We start from the raw sequence: 25,610 nt of genomic DNA on the forward strand, positions 1-25,610 counted from the left end.
GAGGGAGAAGCTGGTCTGAAGTCACACAGTATGCCTCCATGGCTGTAAAGAGAATATAGGTAGTCCTTGGCTTATGACCGGAACTTCTGTTGCTAAGCCATGTGATCAACATATGAGTTGCACTCTATTTTGCAAGCCTTTTTGCCATGGTTGTTCAATGATTCCAACCTGGTCATTAAGTTTTCCTCATTGATTTCTTGGAAACACCCTGGGAAGATCACAAGGGGTGATCCCAGGATGCTGCAACCGTCACAAATACATGCTAGTAGCAAGCACCTGAGTTTTGAGCACATGACCACGGGGATGTGGCAATAGTTGTAAGTGGAAGGACTGATCATAAGTTACTCTTTTCAGCACTATCATAACTTTGAATAGTCGTTAAACTAATGGTTGTAAATCTAGGAACACCTGTAGAATCCAGGTTTCCCTGCTCCTAGTCCAACATCTTCACCAATGCATCACCTTGACTCTTGGGCTAAGAGAGATTGGCCCCAAATCCCTAGAGAGTTTCTGTGACACAAGGGAGATTTGAACCTGGTCAACCCTGTGGTTGCGTTATTGGGTTCCTAGACTGGAGAGCAGGTTGAGAGCTTGAAAATGTGAGTTCCCTCATGAGGGATTTCAAAGATTAGGCTCAGACTAGCGATATTGCTTATCTCTAATCTCGGTCTTCTAGGCACGCAGTTGCATTCTGCTTTGGAAACCAATGTTTAGTTGCATTTACTTCCTGGTTTTATTTCAGCTATTCTACCGTAGCTTATTTGTTGTGTTCCATTGTGTTTTTTCTTTCACAGTATTCTCCTAGATGATGAAGGACATATCAAACTTACAGGTATACACTCTCCTGTTTCTTGTTGTTATTTCTTGAACTGGATAAAAAAAAAACTACCTTTCCTTTCCCTTCTTTTCTGGTGTTCTTCATTCCCCGCCATCAATTGACCTTGCTCCCTCCCCAACTCTTGTCTCTCTTGTAGACTTTGGTTTAAGCAAAGAAGCCATTGATCACGAGAAGAAGGCTTACTCTTTCTGTGGAACCGTGGAGTACATGGCACCAGAAGTAGTGAATCGCCAGGGTCACACCCAGAGTGCAGACTGGTGGTCCTACGGAGTATTAATGGTACAGTTCCCTCTGTCAGTTTGCTACTACCTCAGATGCTCCCAGAGAGCTGGCAGCCTCCACGTCTTTAGTAAAAAGATAAAATAGAAATAGTCATATAGCAGGTGGAAACCTCGAAGCTAAATGTCCACTAGCAAGTGCGTTGGAATCAGAAAACAACCACTGTAGAGGTTGACCATTGCCACCGAGGAGACCTTCTCTTGGATCACTGTTTGCCCTGAAAGGGGGATTGGAGAAGACTATTCAGGGAAGGTGACCCAAGCTAATTTAGTATGAAACCCAGGTTGGGAAACAGATTGCAAATAAATTAATTTCAGTCCAAGAGGGGTAACGTTGCTTAATGTTCATCTTCTCAAGCACTGACCTGGTCAACAATAGGAGCATTCATCAGTGTCACAAGAGGTGTCACAAAGATTGCAGAGGCATTTGCTGTTTCCCAGAGCTGGCTGGTTAATCTTTAGTGGTTTGACAAATGGATGGTAAATTAAATCCAATTTTATCCTGTCACTGCTAGTTAACATACCTATGGAAATGCCTTTCTGAATATTCCTTGGCAGTTAGTTGCTAAGCAAGCCAGGGCATACATTACCAAAAAAATGTCTGCTGTAGGGCTTGTAATGATACAGTGGAGGGGGGGGGGGAAACATATTGTTTTCCTTTTACTGCTATCATTAACATTGTGTGGGTTTTTTGGACAGCCTGCCTTGTCCTTGGCTTGTCCTGCTTCTGCAGTTTTTGTTGTTTCCAACTTCCTGGTACAAGATGGAGCTAACCAAATTGTAGGCCAGGGGGAGGCATCCATTGACAGTCAAAACCGCCTCCTTGTGGACCATTTTTCCTAGGGATGTTGGGAATTTTAGTTCAGTAAACTGGGGTGCTGTAACAAGAGATGCGTGTTTATGCAGGTAATCCTTGACTTAAAGCTATTCATTTAGCGACCGTTTGAAGTTACAACTGCACTGAAAAAAAGTGGCTTATGTCCTCGCACTTAGGGTTGTCACAGTGTCCCCATGATCACATGGATAAAATTCAGGCACTTGGCCAACCAGCATGTGTTTGTGATAGTTGCAGCATTCCGGGATCACATGATCACCGTTTGCGACCTTCCTGGGAGTCCTTTGGCAAGCCGTCCGTGAAGGAAGCTACATTTGGTTAATAACCACGTGATTCACTTAACTGCAGTGATTTGCTTAACAAACATGGCAAAAAAAGGTCACAACAGCTTTTGGTTAGCACTATAACCCGAGGACTATCTGTAGCAATTATAAATCAGGTGTATGGGTCATCTCTGCATTCCACGTGAGGCTATGGTGTTTGTTTATAAATTACCACTCCTGTTAAGAAAAAACATCCTAAGAGCCCTCAGGAGACTTGTCAGATGAGTATTTCCCAATTTAGGCAACTTCCAAATGTATGGAGTGACTCCTAAAACTGTCAGCAATGGCCAGACTGGCTGGGGAATTCTAGGAATGAAAGTTAAACACACCTGCACTTCTCCCAAGTTAGGAAACCCTGCTCTGGATAAACTGCTCAAGCCACTCTGCAGCTTAACATTTCACTAGGATATGATCCGGCTGTAATCCTGGAGCAGGAGAGAAATGCCCCGACTTTTAAGATCAGCTTCTGAGGCTTTTCTCCAGATCTCCTCCCCAGAGGAGGTGAGGTAGATCTGTACAAAGGGGAGAGCTTTTTCTGTGGTGGGACACCATTTATGGGAATTCCCTCCACAGAGAGGCTCAGCTCACCATATTATTTTGGCTCCAAGTCAAGACTTTGCTATTTTCTCAGCTTTTTTAATGGGCTTTTAATTGTATTTTAACTCATCTTGCTTTAGGGTTTGAATGATTGCCTTGCAGCTGCCTAGTTTACACGGTATTTTTATTTTTTTTAAATTGCATATGTTTTAACTTGTATTTTTAAGCACGTTTTAGTGCAAACTGCAGAGAGCGCTTCAATAATAATAATAATGTTGGAAGGGACCTTGGAGGTCATCTAGTCCAAACCCCTGCTCAGGTAGGAAACCCTATACCATTTCAGACAAATGGCTGTCCAGTCTCTTCTTAAAAACTTCCAGTGTTGGAGCATTCACCGCTTCTGGAGGCAGGTTGTTCCACTGGTTAATTGTTCTAGCTGTCAGGAAATTTCTCCTTAGTTCTAGGTTACTTCTCTCCTTGGTTAGTTTCCATCCGTTGCTTCTTGTCCTGCCTTCAGGCGCTTTGGAAAATAGGTTGATCCCTTCTTCTCTGGGGCAGTCCCTGAGATATTGGAATGCTGCTATCATGTCCCCCCTCGTCCTTCTCTTTTTCAAAGTAGACAGTGGGCAGTTTAATTTAATAAATAAATAACATAAAAGACATCCCCCCCCCCCAAGAAGAAGCCGTTTCCATTCTGTCTTGAAGGATAATGCTAAATTAAGAGTGTGACTTCCAGTGAGTTAGACCGATGAGACATTAGAACAGGTCTGGGTAGTGACGTGGAAGTCCTGCTCCAATAAGGCCTTTTAAACTCTCTGGATGGTCCTCCTGGGATCCTCCACACCACACCTGAGATCCCCTGAAATCAGCTCAAAAGCAGCAGAGCCCACCTGCAGTCCAGAGAAGGATAGCTGAAGACGTGCTGCCCTCTTGTGGTGATTACCTGCAAAAGTGGCCTGGCTTGAAACTGTCAGTTTCTATTGGATTTGAATTATGGAGGAGAAGCTCCTTAGTAGTACAGGTGGTCCTCAATTTACAACCGTTCATTTAGCAACCGTTCAAAGTTACAGCGGCACTGAAAAAAAGTGACCGATCACCATTTTTCACATTTAGGACCATCTCCATGGTCATGTGATCAAAGGTCAGTTGCTTGGCAACTGACTCATATTTATGACGGGTCCCGGGGTCATGTGATCACCTTTTGCGACTTTCCGACAAGCAAAATCAATGGGGAAGCCAGATTCACTTAACGACTGTGTAACTAACTTAACAAGTGCAGTGATTCGCTTAACAACTGGCAAGGAAGGTCGTAAAATGGGGCAAAATTCACTTAACAAATGTTTCGTTTAGCAACAGAAATGTTGGGTTCAGTTGTGGCTGTAAGTCGAGGACTACCTGTAAATGGGCCTTGGTTGAGTGGAAGGGATGCTCTCCATACCCAGCTGCCCCTTTGTGCACAGTAGGTCCAACCTTTGGAGACAAAGAAGACAAGTGAAGTGAAGTACAGCTGTTCCTTGTAGCCATTCCCCCAAATTAAGGGTGATATGAGTAAGAAATACATCCCTGTTCCTAGGCTTGGAGCAGGGGTCTTCAAACATGGCAACTTTAAGACTTGTGGACTTCAACTCCCAGAATTCCTCAGCCAGCCCTAGCTTGGAGTCCACAAGTCTTAAAGTTGCCAAGTTTGAAGACCCTTGCCTTGGAGGATGTTGCCATTTCCTTGCAATTAACTTCCTGCTTTGTTTTCCACCCAGGCAGGAAAATGATAAAGAGATCACTTCTCTGGAGTTCTCAGGGTGCCAGCCCTTCGAGGGAGGCCAGGTCAATAAACAGACAACACAAGGATTCCAGCAATGCCTCTTTACTTACTGGGTAGAAGAACAGGATCTTGAGAGTCTATCAATATTTCTCTCTGTCCTGTCGTATACTGAAGGAAATGAAGATGTGGTGGTTTCAGTTTCTTTCTCACACTTGCTGCAATCTCTGGACTGCGTAATTGCATCTCAAATCATTTTATTAAGAATTGCAAACAGAAAAAAATAAAAGCTAACATAAATTGCAAAAAGTACAAAATGAAAGAAAAAAGTAATTTCCTCTTTCATTCCAGCAAATAAAAACAATTTTAATAGTTATTGCCCTCTCTAAATGCAGCATAAACTTGGTAATCCATGTCTTAATTAAAAACAAAATCCAAAAACCTAATTATTCTTTATAATTTCTTTATTTCTTCTATTTTGAGTAAAAGCTCAGAAAGGGAAAACAGATATATTTTCTCTTTTAACCTTGATCGAATAAGCCCACCTTGTATTCCTTCCCTGAAATATTAAGAATCTTCATTTTTAACCCCTTCAAAAATAATCCCAGATATTGTTTTTAAATCCTTTTTTAAACCAAAAATCTTTTAAAGATTCTTTTGTGTACCCAATGAGTAAAACGTATCCTTCTCATAAAGTCCTTCAACACCTTAACAGAGCTCTTTTATAAATCCAATAACAAAAAGTTATCCAAATCATTTTTCTGGTTTAATAATTGTATACCTCCTTTAAGGAGCAAAACATCCCTCGGTTTCATTTCTGTATCCAGTAATATTTTTCCATATCTTTCGCACTGCCTGGCACATTTAAGTCCACCATCAAATTAATCTCCGAATTAACTGTCGTAGCTTGGTCTTCTGTGACTTCATTTTTCTTTTCTTTTTCTCCTGTCACTTGAGGCCTTCTTGCCTAACCTTTTCCTTCCTAACCTTGCAGGAGGGGGTCCCCTGAGAAATCCAGGGAGAGACATTCATGAAAATTCTGCAAACAGAATTGGGGTTAGATGCTTAACTATTTTAAGGAGACTGATGCTTAATGCAAATAGACCAACGGTAAACGAAGGCATGTCTTGCATGTTGGCATGGTCTGCTTTGTCCTGACCAATAAGAAGGGCCCTTCCCATCTGGTTAACCAGGGTGAAGTCACTTTGCTTCCTTGGGTAGCAAAAGCAACCTTGGATGTGAATATCAAAACAAGGAAATGCACTGGTGAGACTACATTTGGAATATTGCATCCACTTATGGTCCCTGTGATAAAAAAAAAATGTGAAGACCCTATAAAGAACTCAGAGAAGAGCAACAAAGATGATAAGGGGTTTGTAGGCTAAACCATATGAGAAGCGATTGAGGGAACTAGGTATGTGTAGTCTAATGAAGAGAAAGACTTTGGGTGAACGATAGCAGTTTTCCAGTACTTGAGGGGCTCTCACAGAGAAGAGGAGGTCAATCTATTCTCCAGAGCACCAGAGGGCAGGATAAGAAGCAATGGGTGGAAGATCATTAAACAGAGATCCAACCTGGAAATAAGGAGGAATTTCCTGGCAGTGAGAACAATTAATCACTGGAGCAGCTTGTCTCCTGAAGTAGTGGCTGCTCCATCACTGGAGGTTTTAAAGACGAGATTGGACAGCCATTTGTCTGGAATTGTATCAAGCTTCCTGCTTGAGCAGGGGGTTGGACTAGAAGACCTCCAAGCTCCCTTTCAACCCTATTTTATGTTCTGTGTTCTAAATAAAATAACAATGGTGAGTGCTGTTGCTGGAACTGCCTGGCTCACTGATTTTCTTGTGTGTTGTTCCTTGCAGTTTGAGATGCTGACAGGGGCCTTGCCATTCCAAGGAAAGGACAGGAAGGAAACAATGACACTCATTCTCAAGTGAGTCTCAGCATGCAGATCCTGGAGAGGGTTTGCCTCAGGTTGACACTTGGTTGGTGAATTGCTTTGGAAAGTGTCTATTTGTAAGGAGATCCAAGCTGATGAAGTTATTTGATGCTTTTTTAATACTTGTCCCTCTGAGCTTTAATAGATTTTATGATCTATAGTTAAAAAGAAAAAGTTGTTGACCATCCTGGCTACTATCAAAACACCAAAAGGAGAGGTTGAGATATTTGCTTTAAAAGAAGCCAATATAATCTCCATATGCCCCCCTCTGAACTATTGACTGCCAATCTCATGGTCACCAAAGGGTGAATTCATTCCAACCACGCTGATCCAGTGCTCTTTAAATATGTTGAATTTCAGTTCTCATAAGAAGGTGGACATATGGAGGCAAGCTGTAATCTTCTCCAGCTGCACAGCAGCATGGGAGAGACGTAGGCATCAGGGTGCTTATGGATGCCAATGTGCCTTGGCATCTGCTAGAGACTCTGCTGTATTTGGCTTTAATTTCAGGAAATGTGTTTATTTACTGAAGTGAGGCTGCAAAACTCTCGCAGCATCGTTTTTGTTTCTGAGAATGTGTTGGATCCCACAGACTATATTGACATTATTAGAAGGCAAACTTGGAAGGTGCCCTCAGCCCAGTGCTTTGTAGTTTTATGGGGGGGGGGGTTGGGGGGAGAAGAAAAAAAAAGTTGACACAGATACAGAAACCATCGTGGAGTCGTGAGAGAAGGTGATGGTGAGTATCTGAGTATCCCCACCAAAATATTTGTTTTATAAGTGGATGCACCTGGCCATGGAAGCCATTAGGTGAATAGGCAAAAATCAGACCTGAAAGACCAGGTCCATGCATGAAGGTCCAAACAAGCTGGTTTATTGTTATGCTCAGGAATATTCTCAACTCATGGTTAGCACTGTTTGGAGTTAGATAAGGGTCAACGGAATTCAAGGAAGGTTGGACCTAGCTCGCTTGTGGCTACGTAGGGATTCTCGGCTGATCCCTCTTTTAACTTTCAGGTTCTGCCACTCCTTCCCCTTCAACTCCCTCCCTCAACTCCCCACTTCAGGATAAATTTTGTGTGTGCGCTCAAATATAAAAAAAGACTTTCACAATCCCTAGTGGGCCCCCAAAGTTGCCTAGCTCGGATACAGGTGGAAACCATCACTTGATTCAGAGATGAAATTGTTCCAGGGGTTATAGATAGTGGCCCCTGCTTTGTATTAAGTCAGGCCTTTGAGGGGCATCATTTGGAACCTCTTGGCTAGTTCAACAGCATTGTCTGTGGCAATGCTGTGGGGGTTTTCCCCCCTTTGCTGTCTCATGTGTACATATATATCTTTTCATTTAGAGCAAAGCTGGGCATGCCCCAGTTTCTAAGCTGTGAAGCCCAAAGCCTTCTGCGAGCCCTTTTCAAGAGGAACCCAATCAACAGGTTAGGTAAGACCTTTGTGCTAGCTTTGCATCTGAGCATCCGTGCAATGTGCCCATCCATGACTCTTTCAGCAGGTTTTCTGCATAGCACAATACTGTTAAAACTTGTCAAAACTAAAAACAATCAAGATGCTGAGTCGCAGGACACAAACAAATAGGATTTTGCTGCTGGGTGGAGAGACACATTCTTTACCAGAGATGGACATGTATGTAACTTTACGATGTGGGCTTCAGCTCCCTGAATTCCTGAGCCAGCAGAAATTCTGGGAGTTGAAGTCCACAGGTCGTAAAGTTGCCATAGTTGCCCACCCCTGTTTTTTACTGTATGCATTTAACTCTATGTTGTGTGTAGAACTTGTCAAAAAGAGTGCACCTTACTTTGCAGGATCTGGCCCAGATGGTGTTGAAGAAATCAAACGTCACTCTTTCTACACTACCATTGACTGGAATGTGAGTATAGAATTGTTTTTGCTCTGTTTCCTGTTTCATTTGGTAAGATCTTAAAATTCAGGCTTCAGCCCCAAGACAATACAGGTGATCTTCAACTTATGACCACGATTGGCCTCAGAATTTGTGTTGTAGGCAAAGTCATCACTAAGTGAGTCACACCCAATCTTACAACCTTTTGTGTCACCGTTAAACAAATCACTGCATTTGTTAAGAGAATAATATGGCTGTTCAGCAAATCCAGCTTCCCCCATTGATAGCTTGTTGGACATCAGTGGGAACGTCACAAATGGTGGGACACTGCAATAGCTGTAAATACATGGCGGTTTTGATCATGTGACCATGCAGATGTTGCTGTAATCTGAAATGCAAGGAACAGTCATAAGTCACTTTTTTTCAGTGCCATTATAACTTTGAATGGTGACTAAACAAATGGTTGTAAGTTGAGGACTACCTGTATATAGATTTGTCTGGTTTATGGAGCAAACGAAGATAGAAGCAATTCTGGGTATGCTGACTATTTCATAGAACCATAGATCAGAGCCCAAGACACATGATTTTCTTTGGCTTCCAAACTTTTGCAGGTAGCTAAACAATTAGAACCCAGCTTGGTGTCTTCCTAAATATCCAAACTGGTATTGCTCAAATACTTGGGCACCATTTCCATGAAAAACAGCCTGTAGCTAATTTTATTTCTTTGTGTCTTTGGCTCTCCTGGTGCAACCATACCCTGACCCTGACCCTGACCCTCTTCTTTCTGTATGATTTTCCATCCTCCAGAAGCTTTTCCGTCGAGAAATCAAGCCACCATTCAAACCAGCTGTGGGCCGGCCAGACGATACCTTTTATTTTGACAAAGAATTTACCTCCCGCACACCCAAAGGTTAGTGTTTGGCTTTTAATAATCTGAGGACAAGAGGGTGTGGCATTCACTTTATGAACACCTCTGGACATCTGTTCATGGGACACAGAAATAACCCTTGCCTCCATTTTTAAGTCATTTCATTCATACCCACAAGAACCAGATTCTTGCCTGTTCTTTTGCACATTTTTTTGATCCTTTCTCATGGCTTTTGTTGCATATATAAGGTTCAGAAAGATTTGGGGTCCTGTACACTCTCCCGAGAAATGGTACTTTGTCTCTGAAAAGTGACATCTCACAAAATAAATATAAAAAGATGCACGGGGACTCTCTATACCAGGGGTAGGCAACCTTGGCTCTTTTATGACTCGTGGACTTTATCTCCCAGAATTCCTGAGCCAGCATGGCTCAGCTTGGAAACTCTCCCTTTCCCCTCAGCATGGCTGGCTCAGGAATTCTGGGAGTTGAAGTCCACGAGTTATAAAAGAGCCAAGGTGGCCTACCCCTGCTCTATACGATTCTTTCCTTACTATACATCTTGGATGAGCATTTCATGTTCCTATAGTTAATGGAATTGAAGAAATAGCAGACATGAAGAACATATGGCTCTCCAGATGTTGGAACTCTCACCCTCAAGCCAGCAGTGGTCAGAGGGAAGGGAGTTGGTCCAACACCACTGGGTTCCTCATCCTGGTCTTTGAACCTCAATCTTAGAGCTGGCTAGTGCAGTATTTTTCAAACTTGGGAATTTTAAAATGTGTGGGCTTCAACTCCCAGAATTCCCCAGCCAGCTCTTGTCCTACCTCTGTCATAGATGTTTGGGGAACGGAATAGCCAGTGGTCAGTTCCTGACACGCTGCTCTTCCAGAGAGTTGAGTTCTTTTTTTCCATTTTTGTTCTAGATTCACCTGGAGTTCCTCCCAGCGCAGGAGCCCATCAGCTCTTCCGAGGATTCAGTTTTGTGGCCACTGGACTGATAGAGGATGAGAAAGCTAAATCACCACCTGTGCCTTTGCATTCTGTTGTTCAGGTAAGAAAAGACTGAAAAAGAATTCAAAACTTCAATGCTTCCTAGAATCCTTGGAGGGGGGCTGTTCCCAAATCAAGCAAAAATTCATATGTAATTTAAAAGCCATATCTAAGTTGTTTTCTAGCAAAATTGTGTACACACATAAAGGTACTGTTGCCAGTTTATGTATCTGTCAAAAATGATTTGTATCTGTTATATGAAACCTATGAATTTCAACACACTCTTCGCATCTGTTGAATCTAATCTGCTCCAAAGCTGCTATTTGTCCTGGGATGTTCAGTACCAGTTTAGATTAGAGAGGAGGGGAATTTTAACTGGAAAATCATTCTGAAACATTCAGGTGTATGAAAATAGCATACAGGTAGTCCTTGACTTATAACTACAATTGGGACCAGAATCTCTGTTGTTAAGCAAGGCAGTTGTGAAGCGAGCCCTGCCCAATTTTACGACCTTTTTGCCACAGTTAAGCAAATCACTGCAGTTGGTAAGTGAATCAAGTGGTTGTTAAGTGAATCCAACTTCCCCCATTGACTTTGCCTGCTGGCAGAAAACGGGAAAGGTTACAAATAGTGTTCACGTGATTTCCCCCCCCCCCCCAGGACACTGCAACCTTGCCTGTTGCCAAGCACCCAAATTCTGATCACATGACTGTCAGGATACTGCAACTGTTTTAGTGTGGGGACTATTATAAGTCACTTTTTCATTGCTTTTGTAACATCACTAAATGAATGGCTGCCAATCAAGGACTACCTGTATACATGACTTCACCTGGATTTCTCCATGCTGGTTCAGTTTCAGCAACAGAGAGAGACTTTCAGAAACTTTGTATGTAGTCTAGCAAACTTGATTTATTTCTCATTTTCTTTCCTTGTAGCAACTGCATGGGAAGAATCTCCAGTTTAATGATGGTTACTTGGTTAAAGAAGCCATCGGTGTGGGCTCTTATTCGGTGTGCAAGCGGTGCATACACAAGGCAACCGGCACAGAATACGCAGCCAAGGTCAGAGCTCTCTCTTTCGTCCAACCCAAGAACGCATTATTGTTGTTGTTGTTGTTGATGATGATGATGATGATGATGATCATCGCATAGTCAGCCAGATGTTCAGACTGGATTTGGCATGTTTGTCTACCTATCAAGTCCTTACCAAGGACCTGGGATAGGCAGATGTGGATGTTTCATGGTATTACAGGTATCGTGGAAGCAGTTCCTAGTAAGGCCGCCTTTTGCAATTGACTAATAGCAAATTTGTCAATGCCAATGGTGTTCAAGTGGTGCTCCAGTTGTTTTGGGATTGCACCCAAGGAGCCTATCACTATTGGCACTACCCTTGCTTGCTTTTGCCACAGTCTTTCTAGTTCTGTTTGTAGGTCTTTGTATTTTCTTATCTTCTCCAGTTCTTTCTCGTCTATTCTGCTGTCTCCAGGCACTGCCACATCCACTATCCAGACTTTTTTGTCTTTCTTATTGACAATTGTTAAGTCCGGGGTGTTATGTTGCAGGTGCTTGTCTGTTTGAATTCTGAAGTCCCAGAGCAGTTTAACTTTATCATCATCATCATCATCATCATTATCAGTGAAATCTTCAAAAATACCACCATTAGTTTAAACAAAACGTTTCCTGGTAGATAATAGTGCAGGGGAGCAAAACTGGGAATGTGTACACAGGAAAGCCTTGACTTTGTGTGAGTTTGGTTGTTCAAAGTGTATTTGCCAATCTTGGGGGTGAATTGATGTAATGTGGAGTTGAATGAGCTGAAGAGTCCCTGATCTCACTGCCACTTGCTGACTACACAGACATCTTGGATGGGATTGTAGATCATATAATGTGTGTGTAGTCGTGTAAATGATGTTTTACACCAGAGGTCTTCAAACTTGGCCCTTTTATGACTTGTGGACTTCAACTCCCAGAATTCCTCAGCCAGGCATCTCTTGCATCACACCTCGGACTGCCTTTCCTATATTAGAAAAGGAATTAAAAATATATATTGTAGAGATTTTAAAACTTTATTCTTTTTATTCTGTATTTATTGCTATTTTCATGGATGGTGACTTTTATATTGATGCTGATGATTATGCTGCTTAATTTTATAAATTAAGCCTTTTTATATTGGTTTAATATATATTTTACAGCATGTTTTAATTGCTTTGTACGTGCCTCAAGACTATTGGAATTAGCGAGAGGTACAATGAATAATTAAGTAATAAAACCTTGCAGGATTATTGGAGAGATTGCAATTAAATACGTATGTCATGTTTTCAACTTTTAAACATACTCCAAACCCCCCAAAAGTAGTAGTGAGTAGTAGTAAGACGGCATATACTTCTTGCAGATTATTGACAAGAGTAAGCGAGATCCCTCCGAGGAAATTGAGATACTCCTACGGTACGGACAGCATCCAAACATCATCACACTGAAGGACGTGAGTGTCATATAGCGGAACAGAGCTTATCAACAGACAATGCTTATGAGGGAAAAGTTCATTCATGACTCGGGCAGGACAGTAGATCAGAATATTTGTGCAGGTAGTCCTCAATTAACAACTGTTCATTCAGCAATTGCTCCAAATTACAACAGTGCTGAATAAAGCACTTAACACCCCATGCCTGAAGTTATGGCCCTTGCAGTGCCCCTGCAGTTACACGATTGCAATCTGGGTGCTTGGCAACTGGCTTGCACTTACGGTGAGTTGCCAGGCGCCCCGTGATCATGGGATCACCTTTTGCATCTTCCCTACGGGCTTCCCCGGAAGATCAATGTTGGGAAGCTAGCAGGGAAAGTTGCCTACCACGAGGACTCCCTCTTCTGGGGGTTGGCTGAAAAAAATCTGTCCCAAATTCCAGTCAGGATTTTCAGTCACTGAGGATTTAGAATTCCAGAGCAGAGAGGCAGCGAAGTAAGGTAAGGAGTGTGGGGTGCCTTGGGGTGGGGGAGGCCTGGCATAGGCCATATATACGTTTCTCTCCACTCCGGGTCTGAAAATCCTGCTTGGATTTCAGCAGGGAGGAAAGACTGGTGCACGGCCTGCCCTGGGCATCCCAGGCACCCCCCGCCCCTCGAGGCCCCCCATCCTACTTACCTAGGACTCCATCTGCTTACTGACCCGTGAGATTGCTAAATGAACAACCAGGAGTGCGAAGGTTGCAGTCATTGAGCAAAGTAATCACACGGCGTTTCACTTAATGACTGCTTCGCTCAGCGACTGAGATTCCAATCTCAAGTAAGACCGTTAGGTGAATTACCTGTAGCTCTTTGGTGAAAAATGCAACCCTCTTGATAAACAGCCCTTTGCTCTCTTTTTCACTGCCAAAGTGGATCTGCTCACAGTCATGGCCTTGCAAGATTTGTAAAAGGCACAGACGTTTTGAAGCCGTATTCAGAGGCAGTTCTGACTTCCTTCCTGGTGCTCAGAGCAGACTCTCCATTTTACAGGGGGGGTGTTTGTTGAAGTAGAACAAAAAACAAGCAGGGGTTACAGTGAAAGAGTTGACCCTATGCATTGCTGTAGCCCATCATATTTCTGCTGGCATGCCTGTTAATTATGATTCAGCATAATATTGCTAGAGAGAGAGGCAAGCCTCTTTGACAATCCCACGGTTGTTGAGATGCTGTTTCTGTATTGTAGAAATCTTTATCCCTGTGCAGAATTGCATCCTGTGCAGTTTCTAGACCTCAAGTTGGATGTACAGCATATGAAGTTGGTAGATGGTTTGGGGAAACAAGTGAAATCATTTTTCTCAGACCTGCTTAGAAATATCCATTTGGCAGGTGTACGATGATGGCAAACATGTTTACCTGGTGACTGAACTAATGAGAGGTGGGGAGCTGCTAGACAGGATTCTCAAGCAGAAGTGTTTTTCAGAAAGAGAAGCAAGCTCCGTCCTGCACATGATCTGCAAGACCGTGGAATATCTTCACTCCCAAGGGGTGAGTAGGAGATGCCGGCAAGAACCCTCCTGCTTCCCTGGGCCTCCCTGTCTTTGTGCCAGGGTGTATGCCTACAACAGGGGTAGTCAACCTTGGCTCTTTTATGACTCGTGGACTTCAACTCCCAGAATTCCTGAGCCAGCATGGCTGGCTTAGGAATTCTGGGAGTTGAAGTCCACGAGTCATAAAAGAGCCAAGGTTGACTACCCCTGGCCTACAACATCAGAACGATCATTTGTTTTTTTATGCATGTCAAACTTGTATGTGCATTGCAAGTTTTAATTTGTTCCTCAAATAAATATCACCTGTGTTGAAGCAAAAACAAATGTCAAAAGTAAGAAAAGCCAGGCTAAATCCACTAGAGTTGGGTTCTTTTTTTAAAAAAAAAAAAAATCAGGACGAAGAAAAGTATCATCAGGGTATGGAAGAAGTACAAGGTAAATGTCAGAGGAGATTCATCAGGAGAGACCGACATCAGGTATTTTACAGATGTTAGTACCTGATTGGTGGTGCTGCCTTGAATTTGAAGGAGTCACATGTGCCTGCCTTAAAGCAAAGCAATGGCTTCTGCTTTGTCTTGGCTATAAGACTACTCCCTTTTATTCTATTGGCTTTTGAAAGCCAATAGAATAGACTCTCTTGAATAGAGTCTAATTCTATTGGCTTTCAAAAGCCAATAGGAGTTGTCCAGGCTGTCTCTGCCCTGCTGAGCCCGCCAAAAGTCCCATTCTGCAAACGGTGCTGCACCAGTTGAATAGTCCTCGACTTACGACCGGTTGAGTAGTCCTCGATTTACGACCGGTTGGGGGTCGCAGCATTAAAAAGGTTGGGGACCACTGCTCTAGAATGTCCTTGTGGTAAAAATCTGTGGCTTCGGCCTCAGGTTGATTTTAGTCTCCATTGCAACATTATTTTAGCAATCCTTTTCTATCAATGTATTGTGACTTCTGTTTTATTACACCCTTTTTTCTATTTTTTTTCTGCTTATGTTTTTGTCATCCTTATTAGGGGCTCTGTAACCCAAAAGTAGGGGGGGGGGGAATGCACTGCAGTTGTAGGATCAGAATGAAGATTAACATCTGGAACTGGAGCACATATCTGCAAATTGAAAGGAAGCAGTCACAAACTCATGACCTGCAATTTCCACTTTTGCTTTGCAGGTGGTCCATAGAGACTTGAAACCTAGCAACATCCTCTACGTAGATGACTCCAGCAACCCTGAGAGTATTCGCATTTGTGACTTTGGGTTTGCCAAGCAACTGAGGGCAGACAATGGGCTCCTCATGACCCCTTGCTATACTGCCAACTTTGTTGCTCCAGAGGTAAGCAACTCATGATCCTGAGTTTGTTGGGGTTAAATTCCAAATAAAACATACTTGTTCTACTAATTTCACCCATTTCAGGAAAGTCTCTGCAATCACTTTCTCCACCCAACTGGTCTGAATGAAAGACCTGTTTGGTAGTTTTGTGTCTGCAAATATTTGTAGGAGAATCTGCTACAATGGAATCCAGTGTAAATGTTGTTTGGACACTTGGTGTCTGTCCCCCAGACTGGAAAGAAAGCCTACTATTGCTCTTAGCTGAATCTTTTGAAGTTCCCGAGTTATGTTCCTCCCGCAGATTTCCCCCAGATCATCATATTAGCATGTTTGGCTTGGGGTTACAGACCAACATAAAAATTGGATCTTTTCTCTTGTGATTGTTCCTAACTGCATCTGAATTTTAATAACTATCTCAAATTCTCATGGCTTCCTTTCTTGCACTTTCACAGAGTCCTCTAGGTAAGAAAGCCAGAATATACCTGGAATTCCAAATGCTACCTGTATTTTATCTGATAGGCCTGGGGGACCCTTTTGAAATGGTCCCATCAAGCAGACTCCCTCCAGATTGTTTCAGAGGATTACAACATGATGATCATTCTGTACTGAGGGGATGTCTTTCATACCTCCCAAGAAAAGTTGTTAGAAGAATGTTGAAAGGGGAAGTGTAATGTTAGGAGACAAGAATGAGATGTTCTGCAGTTGAAAGGAGGAACTTTTATGTATGGACTGGAACATCTGCCATTTTATCCCAGGAATAAACAGCCTAAGAATCTTTGGTCTTGCAAGCTGAATTCATCTGGAATAGAGTTCCCCAACCTTCCGGCTTTGCGGCCTGGTGGGGGGGGGGGCAGAGGGGATGGTTCCGTGCGAGCAGCGGGAAAGCGCATGTGCACAGCTCCATTTGTATGAGCGGCGTGCACGCATGCTCTCACAAATGGACCGTGCACGTGCTTGCCTGCCACTTCCGCGGCCTGGTTCAAGGCCTGAACTGGAAGATCCACCGTGAGGAAGGCTGTGTACGGAGAATGTTGTCCTCCCTGCTTAGAAATTATTCATAGATAAGATGGCTAATTAGACCAATTGCTTTTTTGTAACTACACAGTATTTAAAGCACCCTTGGTTAATAGCACAGCCAATGGCTGGAAATTAGTGGAATTGACTGACTTTTTCTTAAATGACACAAACAGGAAATGGGAAGAGGATAAGGAAAGGTAAAGAAGACCAACAAGTACTGATCATCTTCTTAACAGGATGTGCAGGAGTGATAAGAAAGAGGAGAAATTCAAAACTGAGCTGCTTTCTATACCTTATGGTTTTTCAGCAGATTTTTATATTGCTGGAGATGTCACCCACTCCTCTTTTCTTTCTTTCTTTTTTTTCAGAACCAAGAAAATTAGCAAGGAGTACCACCAGCTTCATTGCTTTCGCTTTTTGTTAATGTTTTTTTCCTGTTCTTCCTAGAACTGATAATTATATATCCATTCTTGTTCTTATTTAGGTTTTGAAACGCCAAGGCTACGATGAGGCCTGTGACATTTGGAGCTTAGGAATCCTTCTCTACACAATGCTAGCAGGGTAAGATGAATGTATTGTGTTTGCTGGGAGAACAAGAATTTTGTTTATTAAACAAAATTATTAAATTTTCATTCCACCCACTCTCCTTCCAAAGAATGCTGGAGAGACAGGTGGTCTTCTACCTCTCCTTTTTATCTCACAGTAATTCTGTGAGACAGGATAAGGTGAGATAATCCGATTGAGTTAAGCCATCGTATGGCTTAGTTTTGGTTTAACCTTTTATATGAACCTATGAGTCATGGTCTAATGCACAATGTGAACCCAGCAACACATGCTTAGCAGAGAGCATAGGAACACAAGTAAGAGCTTGAGATTGCTTAGTGAATCTTCTGTTTGAGCATGGGGTTAGAATCTGTCTCCTCTTCAGCTGCATTCTTAATTGGTGACATTATAGCAGTCTTCCAATGTTTGAGAGGCTGTCGCAAAGAAGAGGGGAACCACAACTTATTCTCCAAAGCACCTGAGGGCAAGACAAGAAGTAGGTTGGAAGTATATCAAACAGATTCAACCTAGAACCAAGCAGGAATTTCCTGACAGTGAGAATGATTAATCAGTGGAACGGCTTTTCTCCAGAAGCTGTAGGTGCTCCATAACCAGAGGTTTCTAAGAAGAGATTGGATAGTAATTTGTCTAGAAAGGTTGGGGGTCTCTTGGCTGGACATAAAGATCCCTTCCAATCCTGGTATTCTGTATTTTATACTCTGCCCTGCTACTGACAACTTCGCTATTATTAAGCCATGGTTTCTTTAAGTTCGTTTTGTTGAGTGTGTTACAATTGCTGGGTTCACATCACCTGTAGGTAGCAGTCATGCCCTATGTAGCACAATAGTTAGAGTCACAAAAGGCACAGTGATATTTGGAAGGCTTGGCTTAACATTTTGGGGAGACTCACTTATACAGAAATGAGCTCACGCAACATGTTAAATCTTTCTCTTCCATCAATGAGTAAAAAACTGATTCACGTGGAGTTTTGGTCTGAATCTCACTCCATTCCAATTAAGAAATGTTTTTTGTTTTGCTTAGGGTAAGCATTTGAAGCCCCTCTCTCCTCTTTGGGCAAGATTCTCCATAAGTTGGCTATCAATAAAATCCAGCCAGGCTCATTATAATATTGCTTAAGAATTAGGCGACGCTTGTACATTTCCAAGCTGCTATAGGCATTTATTAGCCATCACTGTTAAACTGGAGAACTGTAACAAACTTGAAGGACACACCGGCCAATTCTTTGCCCCACAGCAAATCTTCCATTCCCAACCAATCATTAACAGACTAGACGTATGATTCAGCTCCATACTAGGGCACTGTGACTTATTACATGCTCATAATTATAATGAATTATGAAATCTCTCAATTCAGAGTCTGTCTCTGTTTGTCTCCTGAGAATCCCAGCTTCTGCTGAGCACTTGTGTAGATCTCTGTGTTTTTAAAAAATAACCAAACCTTATAGTGAAAATAATCTGTACTTAAATCTCTACCAGCAGTTGAATGAGTTTTCTGGGAATTGAATGCTGTTGAGATGGTAGTGGGGAATCTCTCTCCTTGACAGTCTTCCTGTCTTCTCTATCCATGTCTACTCTCACCCCATGCTTTAGATCAGGGGTTCCCAACCCCCGGGCTGTGGACCGGTACCAGGCCGTGGCATACTAGCGACCAGGCCGCACAAACAAGCAAAGCCCCATCCGTGGGATGCAGGCAGCACACAAAACCACACACACCTAGTCTGCAGGAAAACCTCTCTCCACGGAACCGGTCCCTGGTGCCCAAAAGGTTGGGGATCTCTGCTGTAGATGTTCTCTTCCATCTGACATTCTGGTATTGCATGTATTAAATATGCGGTTGTTGTCATTCTCCCTGCCCCCTTCTGCCTTTTGCAGGTATACTCCATTTGCAAATGGGCCCAGTGATACCCCTGAAGAGATCCTTGTTCGGATAGGCGGAGGAAAGTTTTCCCTCAAAGGAGGAAATTGGAACACCGTTTCCGATGCAGCCAAAGTAAGATTTTAGCTCAGGGATCTTCAAACCTGGCCCTTTTATGACTTGTGGACTTCAATTCTCAGAATTCCTCAGCCAGCATGCCTGGCTGAGGAATTCTGGGAGTTGAAGTCTATAAGTCATAAAAGGGCCAAGTTTGAAGACCCCTGATTTAGCTTCTTAAACTCAGGCAGTGACAAAGCAGCTTCAACCTTCAGTCAGAAGACCACAAGAGTTCTCTGGCTTGAAGTTACGGCTTATATAGTCCACTTTTCTTTTGTTCAGTGGCTGGCCAGATGCTTCTAGGAGAGCTGCCACACCCTCATGAGGAACATTCATTCTGGAATGTAATTTTTAACCATTCTGATATGGTTAAAAGTTTTGAGTTTTGAGTCTGGGGTTATGGTTATGAGTTTTTCATAACCTCATCATCCAGGAATGCTAAAACTGCCCGATTAAACAGCCTTTACTCCTTGTGGTAACCAATCCCACAGGTTAAATTATGCTTGGCCATAACAAAATAAGTTATTTATCTATCCCAATTCTCTCACAATTCAGTTTGATTGAATTGAGTCTAATTTTGGGAGAGAGGGAAAAGGTATTTTTTTAATCTTCCCACCCTGCTTTTTACCCACCATATATAATTTTATATAGCTCTGTTGTTTACCTCTAAACTCATCCAGACACTCACTTTCTTTTTGAGATGGAAAACCTTAGATATTGGCTCCTTTTAGATAACATGATGGGCTAAGGGCATGATGGCAAATGAGCTGGTCATTTCTGTAGGAATTCTTTTTAAAGGCCCAGCAGCAGCTCCAAAGTTTGTCTGGGTGGATTTTCTCTCCTTTTTTGGCAAATGAAGAAAGAAAAGCAAAATTATCATCATGGTCCAACTGGGGCGAGCATCATTATGGTCAGATTTGTGGGAGGGAGGCTTTATTTATTCTCCTTTTTGTCCTCTTTCCATCCCCTTGTGGTGAAGGTGGAAGATGCAAAATTTAAAAAAGGGTATATAGTAAAGCCCCATTTTTGCAGGTCTTCTTTGTTTCAGAAGCAGGGAGACTCAACAATCCATTAACTCTTGAGCTGGCCAGGAATTAATTCAGGCTGCAATAGCCCTGGAATTCATTGGGTCTAAAACTAACTCCTTTGATTTAATTTTTGGAATTAGTTGACCAGGCAATAAAAAGGTGACAAGGAAAGAAATAAGAGGAATGATTAATGAAGAAAACTATGGATTCCTTAAGCTGTTTGCACTTTGTTGTGAATGAAAAGGATATCAATGCCTGCCATGTAGTTGTGTTTCCTTGGCTTTTCTTGTTAGAACGAGTACCTAAACAAATTAGAGATTCCATATGATGGTTTATTTAGAGAACAAACCCTAGCTTATGACTGCCCTGCAAAGAAGAACAAGCCATAGATTAGATTCAGACATGATATCCAAATGTAGTGAAGGAAGGAAGGAAGGAAGGAAGGAAGGAAGGAAGGAAGGAAGGAAGGAAGGAAGGAAGGAAGGAAGGAAGGAAGGAATTTACTACTCTTGGCTGACTAGGTATTGTTGTTCCCCGATATGACAAATCTGGAAATAACTTTCAAATTAACTAAGAAACAGCACTGTCTTCTTCAGTGTAGCCAAGAAACTGACAAGGGGAAGAAAGATACTCAGCAACTATATTTTCTGAATACTTACTGCAGGATTTAGTATCCAAGATGCTCCATGTTGATCCGCATAAGCGTTTGACTGCCAAACAGGTACTCCAACACCCGTGGATAACGCAGAAGGACAAGTTGCCTCAGAGCCAATTAAGTCACCAGGATGTACAACTTGTAAAGGTATGAAGAGATTTGCATGCTTCCTGCTATATTCTGTCGTACGACCCTAGTTTTCTCTCAGTATCGTTGGGCCAGTGAGGAAACAGAGAAACAGTATGGGAGAGAGAGGTTGGCACAACTCAGATTACATGTGGGAAACCCATGTCCCATTTGTGGCATGTCATGTTTGAAAAGAAGGAAAAAAACAAGAGACCTGCTGCCAAAGTAGACAATACTAGTCTGGCTGAAGAAGTCCTTTAAAGTCGGCACTTTTGTGTTCCTACACCCTACTTGATAGTATTTTAAAAAATAATTAAAATACTAGAGTAAACTCATCAAAATAGTAGCAAATCTCTCTCTCTCTCTCTCTCTCCCTGTCCTATGTATGTGCATGTACCTGATGGAAACCCTTAGGAAATCATTCTTCAGATATTCTATAATATATCTAAGCTGCTTCAGATTGTTTAGATTAAAACTCCCAGATACAGCTTTCGGGAAATGTTTCCCAATTGGCAAAATCTGCTTTTTCTAGCAGGAAAGAGGGAGAGAAGGAATTCTAGTCTATAAATGGAAGGCAGAGAGTGTCAATTTGGTCTACTGGTTAAAGTTACCAGGCTAGTCCTGCCTTAGGTACAAAGCCAGCTGGGTAACCTTGGACCAGTCAAACATACTCGGCCCTAGGAAGGAGGCAATGGCAAACCACTTATAAAAATCTTATCAAGAAAACTACAATGACTTGTCCAGGCAGTTGCTAGAGTTAATATTGACTTGAAAGCATTAAAAAAAAGCTGCATCCCTTTAAGGAACTCTAGCCATTATATTTCTTTAAGAATAAGTCAGGCCGTTTCACATAATAAATGATTCTCCTACCCCAGATACATTCAGTGGGGAAACTGCAATTTAGTTGTGACTCCCAGAGAAGTGGACTTCATTACTCCATGGACATCTGCAAACATTCTGGCTCCATTCTTCTTTTTACCACTATTTGCTTGAAGAAACTAGTGCATAAGTGATCGTTGCTTTCTTTCAAGATCTTGATTTGTTCCCTTAAGCAGGATTAAATTGCTCTTTCTCAGTTGAGGCTTAGCACTAATAAAATGGTTCATCTTTCCATGGATAGTAAAACAGATGATAACCTTTGAGATTAATAAGAGCCTCCGACTAGCAAATTGTCTATCAATCGTCCCTATCATCATTGCTTGTTGAGATGGGACCTTGAGAAGGCTCACTTTGGAGTGACATGTAGAAGCTACCTTTCCCAATTGATGCCTCCAGATATCAGCAGGAAAAGGTTTGATTTTTGACAATGTGTAAATGAATGAATAACAGAATAACAGAATTGGACCTTGGAGTTCTTTTAGTCCAACCCCCTGCTCAAGTAGGAAACCCTACACCATTTCAGACAAATGGCTGTCCAATCTCTTCTTAGAGACTTCCGGTGTTGGAGCACCCACAACTTCTGGAGGCAAATCGTTCCACTGATTAATTGTTCTAGCTGTCAGGAAAGTTCGCCTTAGTTCTAGGTTGGAATGAAAATGCTGTGTCTCCAAACAGCATGGCTAGATGAGATAGTGAATGGTTTGATGCTTTGGGGGCTTAAGTGATCAGCAAATAATCATTTTTTTGTCGTGATGTCAACTCTGGTGCCCATGCATCTTACACATGTCTGTCTCTTAAGCAAATCCCTGTGGCTTGTCTCTCTTCCAGGGTGCCATGGCTGCCACATACTCTGCACTGAACAACTCAAAGCCAAGTCCCCAACTGAAGCCTATTGAAGCCTCTTTCTTGGCCCAGAGGCGGGTTAAGAAGCTCCCATCTACCACTCTGTGATATGGGAATGCAGGGTAATTCTCCAGCACCCCAAGTCATGACTCTGCACAAACTCCCCTGGTATTTCCAGAGGCACAGGAAAGTGTCACTCCACCAAGAAGTCCATCAGGGCCAAGTGCCTTCAGAAAGATTAGCTCTTGTTCTCCTCATGGATGTCTTTTTTGTTGTTGTGATGTGTTGTTCTTAAATGAACAGAGAGTCTGTTTAAAAAGGAATCTATGTAGATGTAGGCAAGAAGATGAACATGCAGTAATCTTCCTGCAAAACACCTCTACCTGCAAATGGCAATGCCTTAGACAAGTTGGTATCTCAGCAACTCAAACCTGATAACAGCTGAAAGCGTGCTCTCACTGCTTCTCTCATCAAGATCACTCCAGTGGAGATGTTTTCATTTTGTTTGTTTTTAAAAGGCCCTCTCTGTATAGACACACACACTTTTTACATGATTTGTGGGTTCTCTTGTGCACAAGCTGGACTTCCTCTCCTTATCATCCAAGCCAGGTGGCTGCTACTCAAGATGGTTTTGAACAATTCTGACTCATTTCTTCCCTCTTTCTCTTTTCAACATCATGTGATTGAAGACGACTCCATCCGACGGGTTGGAATTATATACTTTTTCTAAATCCCCAAATCCTGTGGACTCTTGAAATCTGTGCCAGATTGTATATCTAGCTTTTAAATGTGTAATGAAAGAAAATGCTTTTTCAGTGGTGAAGATGTCCAGATTTTCTAGATGGAGAAAGGAGAGAGGGGTTCTGTTTGTTTGTTTGTTTGTTTATTTGTTTATTTTAAACTCTGCCAAACAGCACAATCCAGCACCTCCATGATGCTAAGTCCAACCAAAAAAAGTCTTTGTTGCTCTGTTCCTTTTTTTTTTTTTTTTTTTAATTTAACTGATTGTGTAGCTGGTAACTCAGGGTTTCTGTCTGAATTTTGAAATAAATCATATCATGCAGCTTGAAGTTACTTCACTGACTAACCTTGCATTTCCCTGTTTGGATGGTTATCTGTGCTATTGGGCTCCTTATATTAATATAATATTTTATATTCCATATACATGGTCATATTCTTATCTCCATTTATGGTCCCTGTGTATCATGTGTAAATCACACTCCTTAATGACATTTCAATAGAAAATGAAGCATGTCCCCAAAGATTTTTTCCCCTGAACTAGAAAAGATAAAGAAGTATGGTTTGTTTAATTGTCTGGCTATCTAATTTGCCCACACATGGGGGAGAGAAAGGAACCTACTTTTGTCAAAACTTTCTAGCCAATGTTTTTTCCACTCTGGCTGGAACAATGATGTCTGAATTTAAGGCTAAGTTTGCTTTCTTGTTTGTGTCAATCTTTAATGTAAGCAAATCCCATCCCTTGTTTTATATCAGAGGTTGGCCCTTTTATGACTTGTGGACTTTATGAGTTGAAGTCCACAAGTCATAAAAGGGCCAAGTTTGAAGACCCCTGTTTTATGTGATAATAGAAGAGCACAGATCTGATGAACAAGAACTGCCCAATTAGATTTACTAATGATGTGCCTTTTTTCCCCCTGATGGGATATGCAAATAAAGATACTGGTTTTTATTTGGCAGGAGGGAGGTTATCAGCAACAGCTGTCTTGTCACCATTGATTTTTACATGGAACTAGACAACCGGTGCCCTCTTGGCTCATCCTCCCAAAGATATTTCCTTAACGGATCTCTCATTGCCTTCAACAATGACAGAACTTTTAATTTAAGGCCTTCACTGGAGAATCTGGGATACAGTCAGAAGTGCATCTGCCTTGAAAGTAGCCCATGGTGAACTGCATAGCACAGTCAAACATCAGCACAGGAAACTTTATGACATAATGTGTCATAAACCGCTTCATGATATTTATGGCATAAAATGTTTTATCAAATTTGCCAAATTTCAGTTCCAGGGGAATGATGGGTCTGAGATTTTGGGTGCCTTCTGTAAGTTGGTGCATTTGAAATACATGATTCAAAACAAAAAAGCCCTATATCAGTGGTGGCGAACCTATGGCACGGGTGCCAGAGGCAGCACTCAGAGCCCTCTCTGTGGGCACGCGCACCGTCACCCCAGTCCTAGGCCTTCAGCTGGGTTTTATAAAACCTTTTCGCTTTAGGCCTCTGCCGCCATGTGCAAAAAAAAAAAAAAAAGGTTCAATCAGTCAATTTCAACTTCTCGTGGGAAAAAAAAGATCTTGCGAAGTTGGAATTGATTGATTGAACTTTTTAATCCCACCCAGTCTGCTGTTACCATTGCAGCCACACCCACTCAATGGGCCACGCCTACTCAATGGGCCACGCCCACCAGGCACTCAACGATGCATAAGTGGGTTTTGGGTTTCAGTTTGGGCACTCGGTCTCTAAAAAGTTCGCCATCACTGCCCTATATAGTGCACTGTTTCACCCAGTTATCAGTTACAGGAGCCAGAGTTAGTATAGAGATTGTTTCTACCTTACCTACATTTACTGAATACTCTGCTATTGCTCTTGACGCTATTTATTTCTATCCCTCCTGCTTTCTCTATCCATCTGTTTAGCTTTCTTCATTCTGGATTCACTGATCTAGGTTTCCCACAGTGTGAACAAGTTTGGAGTAGGGAATATTGAGGAAAGCTTGCTAATGCTTCCCAGTTTAGAAAAGCATGTACCTGGTTGCACTGGGGTGGCAGATAAAAGTTTATAATGTGACAATGTGTCCTACTTCTCCCTCAAAGAACCCACCTAATGGGACAGAGCACATTTTACATAGAAATGGAAAATATGTAATATAAATTGTCTTAAGTGACTATTCAGAAAAGCCCTTTTTACATAATATGAATAAATCCAACAACAATTTTGCCCTTGAAAAACATTTTCCTGTATAATATTCACCAGTGGCTTAACCATACT

At 42.1% G+C, this 25,610-nt stretch overlaps 1 protein-coding gene across 5 annotated transcripts in view; it reads left to right on the forward strand.

Moving 5' to 3' along the window:
- Positions 1–23,766, forward strand: part of RPS6KA1 (ribosomal protein S6 kinase A1) — a 95,593-nt gene extending 71,827 nt beyond the window's left edge. For all 5 annotated transcript variants that reach the window (XM_039334209.1, XM_039334211.1, XM_039334214.1 and 2 more), the window contains 15 exons: positions 795–832; positions 975–1,117; positions 6,430–6,500; positions 7,856–7,944; positions 8,324–8,388; positions 9,166–9,268; positions 10,150–10,277; positions 11,152–11,277; positions 12,608–12,697; positions 14,044–14,202; positions 15,363–15,524; positions 17,023–17,099; positions 18,974–19,091; positions 20,766–20,903; positions 22,590–23,766. In XM_039334209.1, the coding sequence (XP_039190143.1) occupies positions 795–832; positions 975–1,117; positions 6,430–6,500; positions 7,856–7,944; positions 8,324–8,388; positions 9,166–9,268; positions 10,150–10,277; positions 11,152–11,277; positions 12,608–12,697; positions 14,044–14,202; positions 15,363–15,524; positions 17,023–17,099; positions 18,974–19,091; positions 20,766–20,903; positions 22,590–22,712 (1,630 nt within the window). In that variant the 3' untranslated portion in view covers positions 22,713–23,766. The remainder of the gene's footprint in view (positions 1–794; positions 833–974; positions 1,118–6,429; positions 6,501–7,855; positions 7,945–8,323; positions 8,389–9,165; positions 9,269–10,149; positions 10,278–11,151; positions 11,278–12,607; positions 12,698–14,043; positions 14,203–15,362; positions 15,525–17,022; positions 17,100–18,973; positions 19,092–20,765; positions 20,904–22,589) is intronic.
- The last annotated feature ends 1,844 nt before the right edge of the window (positions 23,767–25,610 follow it).

Source organism: Crotalus tigris, unplaced genomic scaffold (genome assembly GCF_016545835.1).
Source record: "Crotalus tigris isolate CLP2741 ecotype Arizona unplaced genomic scaffold, ASM1654583v1 scf7180000017628.32516253702:7417878, whole genome shotgun sequence".
Taxonomy (NCBI): domain Eukaryota; kingdom Metazoa; phylum Chordata; class Lepidosauria; order Squamata; family Viperidae; genus Crotalus; species Crotalus tigris.